This window comes from Clarias gariepinus, chromosome 28, assembly GCF_024256425.1.
Source record: "Clarias gariepinus isolate MV-2021 ecotype Netherlands chromosome 28, CGAR_prim_01v2, whole genome shotgun sequence".
Classification (NCBI taxonomy): Eukaryota; Metazoa; Chordata; class Actinopteri; order Siluriformes; family Clariidae; genus Clarias; species Clarias gariepinus.
The window spans coordinates 2,063,587-2,072,500 of record NC_071127.1 but is presented as its reverse complement, the minus strand read 5'-3'; the positions used below and the strand labels follow the sequence as shown (position 1 = coordinate 2,072,500).

The window sequence follows — 8,914 nt, the reverse complement described above, 5'->3', positions numbered from 1 at the left end:
GTGTTTGCCAGGACCAGATCTAATGTCAACTGTAGTTAGATTCATGCCAGGGTTAAAAGCAGCTGTTTCTTCAGTGTGACATCATACAGTACAGAGACAACACAAGAAAAGCTTTTTGTTATTTCCTTGTAGCCCAATTTGTCTGTATGTCCCCTTATTGTGACATTAATCAGATAACATGTTTAAGAGTTTGTGATTGATGGGATCTGTGGTGGTGTTGGTGGATCAAAACACCAAAAATTGTACATTAGAGTTAAATCATATTGGTAGAGAGCAAGAGAGAGCGAGAGAGAGATGGACTATAACACACTCTTCATTAGTGTATTGACGTGAAGAAATTGGTTCACAAAGTAAAACCTGACCCTGGTGGGGGTCTTATGTGGGCAGTGGGAGGACAAAGGGCTAAGACACTGAGTTACTGATTGGAAGGTCAGTGGTTCCAGCCTCAGCTCCACCAGGCTGCCAATTAACCCTAACCCTATGCAAGTCCCCTTTGAGATCAATAATGTACTCTCTCTACAGTATCTATCGATCTGCTCCAGGGGCGCTGTATCATAGCTGAGCCCGCACTCTGACCCCCGTTACGCTGGGATGTGTAGAGAAAGAATTTTACTGTGCAGTAATGTATATGTGACAAATAAAAAGCTTAACATGACTTGTCTATCTCTTATATTGACCCTTCACTTTGGAAAAATGCTACAAGAATATGAAGCGTTTGAAGAGTCAAACAGCAGCGACATCTGCTGGCCATGAGGAACACGGGCCGAGTAAAATAACTGGAGTGTCGCCTTGCACCTCCAGGGTCCGAGTTCCATTCCTGCCTCAGTGTGTGTGTGTGTGTGTGTGTGTGTGTGGGTTTCCTCCAGGTACTGTGGTTTCCTCCCACCATCCAGAATAAGGTGGTGTAGATGATGTGTGAGTGAGTGAGGTACAGAATTTATGTTTCTAATTAGCATTAGCTTCCATTAGCCTAGCCTGTATCAGGGAAAAAGTTCATGCTAAATTACTGACACTACAGGATTTATTATGATGTTTTACATTAGTACTTTATTTTACACACCTTATCCGCTTGCTTCCTGAAATTGCTTCACACAGTTTCACACACACACAAGTGCAATCTGAAGTTTGTATTCAAGATTAATAAAGATAACAAACAATAAAAGTATGTTAAAGAAAAATAATTCTAACTAGAAAAAAATGATAATCATTACTCATAAAACTTCCACTAAAACAATAAAGAGAAAGTAATGGACTGTAATGTGATGCGATGGACTGTTCCATCTGCTGCGGTCAGAAAAGAGCTTCCGCTCCCTGAAGGTACCGATACACAGAGACTGAGGAGGAGCTTCTTCCCGCAGGCCATGCGGTCTCTAAACCAGGTTAACACTCAGGACTAAATAAAGAGCACAGACACACAGCACGGAGAACGCGTTTTTAATTATACAATTATAGAAAAAGTTAAGACTAACATTAAACATAATCAGAGTCATAAAAAAGTTACAAAGACCTATTGCTACTCAAAATAATAACATGTTCAATCACATTAATATTAATATAAACTGACTGCACTACGATCAGGGCTGCTGTTTTAGCCAATGAATGAACTTAAAACATTGAACTGTACATTTGGGTTTTTGGATGTGTCAGATAAAACCAAAGTTATCATTAGATTTAAAATGCAGAATTTTCACTTGCTAGCATGCTGGACATTAAGCTAACATTAGCCTGTTGTTGGTCTTTCGGCTGCTCGCGGCAAGGGGTCGCCATAGGGAACCAACTGATCTGCACACAAGCTTGGTACAGGTTTTACGCTGGATCCCCTTCCTGATGCAACCCTCCCATTTTTAAGTTGCAAACGTCCTTTTCTGGGTGCATCCTCGGCTTTACCACACTGATGGCCTGCACCCTAGCAGAGTTGGAGCAGCTGTCCTCTTGGACAACATTTCCAAGACACTGCGTACCATCTGACTGGCTGGAAGTCATACCTAAGATTTCAATTATTAATTCGAGCGTAAGCGGGCACAGCTGTCTCCCGCTCGTGTCGAATCCATTCTCAACGCCCTCAAGGAAATCAAGCTAGACCAGAAAGTGCCTATCACTTTCAGAGATCTTAGCTCTCATGGCAGCTGTATCCACGGTGACACCTTTGGGCCTTCTGCACATGAGAGCATTTCAGTTGTGGCTAAGAATCAGGTGATTTCACTCTATGGCCAATCCCCAATAAGGGCTACGCGCCAGGTGCTTCGTACCCTTCCTATGTGGTTCAGACCCCGGTTTCTGACTCTGGGTCCCACTCTAAGTTCGTCTTGTCATCGCAGATGCTAACGACAGACGCTTCCCTCATGGGCTGGGGTGCGGTCTTAGATGACCGTCCAGCCCAAGGTAGCTGGAGAGGCCATCTTCTCGCGCAGCACATCAATTGCCTCAAAATGATGGCTCTATTTCAGGCCCTAAAGTACTTCCTTCAGCAGTTGAGACTACCATGTCCTAGTGCGGGTGGACAACACTATGGCAGTCTCATATATTAATCACCAGGGTGGCCTGTGCTCACGCCGCTAAATAGCTAGCGCACCAGGTTCCTGTCCCTCAGGGCGATTTACATTCTGGGAAAATTTCATGTAGCAGAGGTGGACCTCTTTGTCTCGCAAGATCAGCAAATGTCCCCTTTACTACTCTCTGACTCTTCCAGCCCCTAGGTCTGGACGCCTTGGCGGTCCCTGAACGGGACCAACTAAGTCAAGCTGGTCTTCCAGCCAGCGTAATTATGACTATTCTAAGTGCTAGGGCTGCCTCCCCTAGAAGAGCTTATGCCCCCAAATGAAATGTATTTGAAAGTTGGTGCATGACGAAGCAGGTAGACCCAGTCCACTGCCGAATTGTTTCAGGGCTGTTTCTGCAGAAAAATTTGTCCTCTGGCTTGTGCCCGCTTGTTGAACCACTAGAGTCAGTGACTTAGGTTTCTGACCCTCAAGATGGTTTTTCTAAATGGCCGTTACCTCTCTTTTTTTTTTTTCAATTTTCTCCCCAATATTAGTCGTAGCCAATTCCTCCCTGTCACTAGGGGGCTCCCACATTAAGGCTACTACTACCATTCAGGCGTGTTTCCTCCGAACCGCGTGACGTCAGCCGACCTCATCTTTTGAACTGCTTGCTCACGCACTGTTAGGGGCGGAGTAACACACTCGGAGGAAAGCGCTAGCCGCTCCTTCCGCGTGCGCGAGCTCACAGACGCCCCTGATTGGCTGTAGAGCCGTGATTAATGTGGGAGCGCAAGTACCTCTCATCCCTCCCCCCTAAGAGAGCTCAGCCAATCAGCTCTCTCTGTGCCTCCGGCTGTGAGAGGAAAACTGCATCACCCGGGAATAGAACCAGCGCTCTCCGGATGATAGGGCGAGCACTTTACCACTGCGCCACTTGGAGGCCAGGGCCGTTACCTCTCTAAGAGGATCAGAGATTTGTCAGTCTCCCCATCCTGCCTAGACTTTGCCCCTGGGCTAGTCAAGGCCATTTTGCATCCTCACTGAACTATCTTCCAAAAGTTCCATTCCCAACATGCACCCTATTGATTTGAAGCCTTCTGTCCTCTGCCTTTACAGCTTTGGAGCAGGAGAGACTTCACTTACTGTGTCCAGTACGTACTCTTCAGATTTACGCTCACGGCATCAGCTAGTGGCGTAAGTCAGAGCAGCTTTTACATGGTCTGGGGCCACAACGGGCGGCGGCCGCCACTACACTGGGCTATTGCCATCTCCTATGAGGCGCGTGGGCTCACTTCGCCTCTAGGAATCAGGGCTTGTTCAACCAGGGGGATAGCCTCATCTATTGCACTGGCAAGAGGTATTCCCCTGCAGCAAGTGGTTGTTCTCTCTGCACACATTTGTTACATTTATAGTCTGGATGTTCATGCTACTCCGGGCTCACGGGTCCTCAAGTCAGCTACCCAGACATAGTTCTGAGACCTTCTCGACCTGTGCGCACACGCTACACAACCTTGGAGTCCAGACACTTGCAGTGGGGCGGCGTTGGCACTCTCGTTCCCATAGTGTTTCCACGCAGTATCGAGTGTAGCCTTTAAAAAAAGAAACGTCTCGGGTTACTTTGCTGTAACCCTGTTTCTTGAGAAGGCGGGAACAAGATGCTGCGTCCCAATGCCGCACTGCCTACGTGACCGGACATCCGTTCAGACAAATCAATGTAAGGAATGTTTCCGGTTCACTCCTATTTATAACCTGCAGGTGCGTCTTATCAGATGACGTCACCCGACCGAGATTATATAAGCCAAAAATTTAGCGTGTTTGATACACACATGCTTCACAACCGGCAACATGACAAGATGTTCCCATAGTGTTTTCACGCAGCATCTCGTTCCAGCATGGAATCGTTACATTTTTATGTAAGAGTCACCATCACCATGGTAACAACCTTACACCTTAATATGGTAAGACTGATAAACTATATCATTAACCATGTTAAAAGTGATGACTAGGCTCTAATTGCCTTCAGGCCATGACCTCGGCCTGGTTATGATCTATTGTAGGTCTGGACATGAACTTACAGCAATCTGTAGAGTTTTTACTAATACACTCACTACATACACATGCGTGCATTTTGGAGCACCAAAATAGAATCCTGTAAGCTCAACATTAACCCCCCCACCCCAACCAAAACACCCCTACACACACATGTGATGGTTAGGAGGATGAGGCTTGGTCTGAGACCACATGATCAGAAAAGAAGGATCGAGAGGTCAGGAGTCAGGTATAAAAGTGACGGACCGAGGATCTCGGATTATTCTATTCTCGACAAACACTCAAGCGTGCACACACACACACACACACACACACACACACACACACACTGCTGTCTTCCCGCTTGCTGCACAAACAGACCGGGAGAGGAGCATTGCAGCAGGTAAGACACACAGACATCACCTGAAATACTGAAACGCACAACATCTCATAACATTTTAAGTTTTAATATCATAACAAGTTTTAAGCGTGCTTGTTTTTGTGCTGTGATTTGTACTAGCATTTGCTTTTAAATTTAAAAGACACACACAGACAGCTGAATAAAACTCTCTCTAATGGTAAGAGGTAAATTCATATTTAAAAAAAGAATTATGTACTTAACCCCAATGATTTTAGGTTTCGTTATCATTTTACTTCACTTCCTTCGCGATATTACGTAAGTATTGCGTAAAGCTGTAGTAATACCAAAGTTGCAGTGTTTGTTAAGGTGTATGTGTGTGTGTGAGAGATAAGATTCCTGTTGCACAACAGGATATTGAGCTGTGACTTACCGCTAAGCTTAATGCGCTAAAGGGTTTAAAGCTGAAGATCAGGATTTGTGATGCTTTTATAAGTAAATACAGACAGACAACACCTGTTGCAGAAAGTGGCTGGACGTGTCGGGAAGAAAAAAAAAACATCTTTAATTAATAATTGTCACAACAAAACTTTCTGTTTGACACGAGAGAGATCACTCGAATCCAAGAGAGCTGAACTGTTCATGCTGTCTGAGTGGAAAGGACAGTCTGAGTCACACTAACCAATTGTCCTCATGAGAGACAAAGCCTTTCCTGTGAGGGTTTAGTGGTGTGGTACAGGTCAGAGTGAGAAAACATGTTGGCTGGATCGACGTGACTCACAGCAGAACTTAAATCATGCTGTAATCTATAATTAGAGAGCTGACTAGTTAATGGAAAAAAAAGTAGATTGTTTGAGTAACATCAATTTCCCATACTGCTTCAAATCTTGCTCATTTCTGCTTTTTCACAATGGGAACATTTCCCCAGTATTCAGTTAAGGGTGTGATAGGACAGGAGTGACGATATCTTCTGAATTCCAGGAGATCAGTCATGCTTTAATAGTCAATAAAAGTGTGTTTATATATGAATAAGGGTCAAGATATCCTCATTTATATAAAATTATTGTACATGTACTTTAGGAACGGAAACTGATGACCGATACTGTATACAGTTTAAATATGACTAGGAGTGCACAAGCAGGATGGAGGAGAAAAACATGGAGGTTCCTCAGCACCACAGTACATTTAGCTTCACACAACTGAATTATTTTATTGTCAAAGTACTGACTATGGGCTACTGATGCTAGGAGACAAGAACTGAAGGGATGGTTCAGGCAGGAGGGGATCAAAGGGTTTTAAAAGTTAACACACACGCATGAGCCATGAAATGATAATGAGATTTGGTACAACTAAAGTTTGACCATTTGGCAGATGCCTTCATTCAGAGCAACTTACATTTTACCTCATTATCCACCAACAGAGAAAATTAAACAGAGCATCACATGAGCAGTCAGTCCCATGGCTTGAAGATGCTCCTCATAACATCTTGATAGACTTGATAGATGCTTCTAAGCCACTTATTCATAGCTGAAATGACTCTGTGTCTGGGCTTCCAAGAGAATCCCAAAGTACATGTTGAAGAAAGTCCTGATGTGTTCTCAGGATGGTAGGAAGGCAAAAATTGAGTGCTTCGGATCATGACGTTTGAGGAACTTTCTCTGGTGATGTTAGGGTGACCTACTGTAAGAGGCTATTTAAGGGAATCGATGCCGGACAAAGTCTTCTGGGAAACCATATCGGCTAAAAAAAGATCTCAGATACGTAGAATGCAGTGTTATGTCAGTATAATGTCAGTCACCTAGGAAAGTTCACCTAAGTTGAAGAATACGACTGAAGATGTACTCATAATCAAAGGTATGGTTATAATCAAATATTAGATTTGGTCCCCAGATTTCACACAGAGAGGTTTTACAGAGTGTAGGACTGAGGCGGTGTGAGCTCCTGAGCAGGAAGAGTCTCGGTGTGAAGCCTGGAGACTAACTCAGAGCTGCAATAGATGCTGTTCCTGCAAAATCTAACGTCAATCCAGTGTAATCTTTAGTAATTCAGTAAATGACATCTGCTGATTTCTTGGAACAGTTTACACACACACACACGCACGCACACACACACACACACACACACACACACACACACACACACACATTTTCTGAGATTATGGTGTAATCCAGATTAGTTTCACTCACGCTGAAGGTCATGGAGCAGCAACAGGAAAAGCAACTCTGTCTCTCTCTATGCCAGGATGAACACAGCGCCCCCTGCAGGAAGTGCTTTATCAGCTCCAGCAGGCGGAGTCGGCCCAACTACGCCAAAAAAGGGCCCACCCAAATTTAAACAGAGACAAACACGCACATTTAAGAGCAAGGCGCCTAAACCCGGCCAGAAAGGGTAGGTTTAATGCACACACACACACACACACACACACACATTTTAAATTAGAGTTTTCATGGAACATTTGGTCTATGTTGTCTTTTTTAGATTTGGTGATGACATCCCAGGAATGGAGGGCCTCGGTACAGGTGTGTATTGTCAGTAACCCCCAACACACACACACACACACACACACACACACACACACACTTTAAATCCAGTTAATACTGTTATTTGTATACAAACCGGTTTAATTGGTTTCTTTTATTGTATTTATTCCTCTTTTGTTCTCTCTGTTTATCTTTCTGCTGCTCTTGTTTTTTAATTGCCCTTCACCTGCTCCACCTACTTTCCTTTTCCCTTCTTTTCCATTCCATTTCTACTCTCATATTTTCTCCATTATATTTTTTGCAAACCGTTTTTTTTTCTGTTAATTTTCTATTCATTACCCGTACTGACCCACTTCTTACTCTTTAATATTTTTCTTGACCCAACCCCATTTGCCCCACGCATTGTCACTGTCTTTCTCTACCTCTCCTCTCTCTCTCTCTCTCTCTCTCTCTCTGTTTTCTGCCCTTTACTCAGATTTCACAGTTGTTTGCCCCTGGGAGGCCTTCGGTGACATGGAGCTCAGCGACCTAGCCAAATATGGCATCATATAAGCCTCGCCTCATCACACCCATCTTCTCTCTGCCTTGGTCTCCACCCCTCTCTTACAGACACCACTCCCGATAAAAGAGACTAATATTGATGTGTACACGGCCTCGCAAAAAAAAAGGTGATGAGACCTCACAGGATTGAGACTAAACAACTGTGTATCCATAAGAAACCCACTGGTTAGTGAGCCTCGGTAGAAAAAAGTCTTCAGTTTGTTAGGGATCATAAAGACTGGACTTTGGAGTGATGGAGAAAGGTCATGTGACCTGATGAGTCCAGACTGAGCCTATTCCAGAGTGATGGGCGTGTCAGGGTGAGAAGGGAAGGACATGAAGCGATGCTCCCATCATGCATAGTGTCCACTGTACAAGCCTCTGGAGACAGTGTTATGATCTGGGGTTGATCAGTTACTCAGGTCTAGACTCAGTAACGTTATGGGGCAATAAAATGAAGTCAGCTGACCACCTGAATGTACTGAACCACCAGAGGATCACATCTATGGAGGGTTTCTTCCTGGTTGGTGCAGGAAATATTCCAAGACTCAGAGTTTGAGAAAGTGGTACTGGGAGTGTGAGGAATCATTTTCATACATTGAATAAAATATTATCGTGCACAACTTTTTTTGGCCAGGCCATGTACATATGAATATTAGTATGTGTATTAGATGATGATGATGATGATGATTTATTTATTTATTTAATTTTTTTTATAATGATTATCAGTCAAAGTAGTAGTATTGTATTGTATTGTATTTTATATTTTTAGTGAAGGTAAGTCCTTTCATGTTTGTCCCACTGCCACACCTACCTGACGTCCTAACATCACCGTAAAGATGAACTTTAAAGTGCTTAACTTTGTTGCTTAATCGTCTCTTAAAACAGATTTACATGTATGCAGAGTCAAAAAACACTTTAGTTTTCTCCAAAAATAGATTTAATTTTACCCCATTTCTAAATGATTCATAAACAACTCAGCAGTTCGAAGATTCAGTCTTGTCTAAACCCCGCCTTTCCGTGAGCCC

The 8,914-nt window shown here is 43.7% G+C and overlaps 2 protein-coding genes across 2 annotated transcripts in view; both read left to right on the top strand.

The window, feature by feature from the left end:
• The window catches only part of zgc:65811 (uncharacterized protein LOC393524 homolog), a 58,920-nt gene that overhangs the window by 24,967 nt on the left and 25,039 nt on the right, over window positions 1-8,914 (top strand). The gene's annotated exons all lie outside the window — the stretch shown is intronic.
• Window positions 4,720-8,032, top strand: LOC128516016 (retinal cone rhodopsin-sensitive cGMP 3',5'-cyclic phosphodiesterase subunit gamma-like). Its single transcript, XM_053490318.1, has 4 exons — window positions 4,720-4,911; window positions 7,108-7,254; window positions 7,345-7,385; window positions 7,822-8,032. Exons 2-4 carry the CDS (start codon window positions 7,109-7,111, stop codon window positions 7,896-7,898), a joined length of 264 nt encoding a protein of 87 aa, XP_053346293.1. The 5' UTR covers window positions 4,720-4,911; window position 7,108; the 3' UTR covers window positions 7,899-8,032.

Bases quoted from the DNA above. Each gene is read 5' to 3' on its own strand.
- LOC128516016 (XM_053490318.1), top strand. From the start codon at position 7,109: ATGAACACAGCGCCCCCTGCAGGAAGTGCTTTATCAGCTCCAGCAGGC. The intron at 7,255-7,344 runs GTAGGTTTAATG...TGTCTTTTTTAG, and splicing joins CCTAAACCCGGCCAGAAAGG to ATTTGGTGATGACATCCCAG. The intron at 7,386-7,821 runs GTGTGTATTGTC...CCCTTTACTCAG, and splicing joins AATGGAGGGCCTCGGTACAG to ATTTCACAGTTGTTTGCCCC.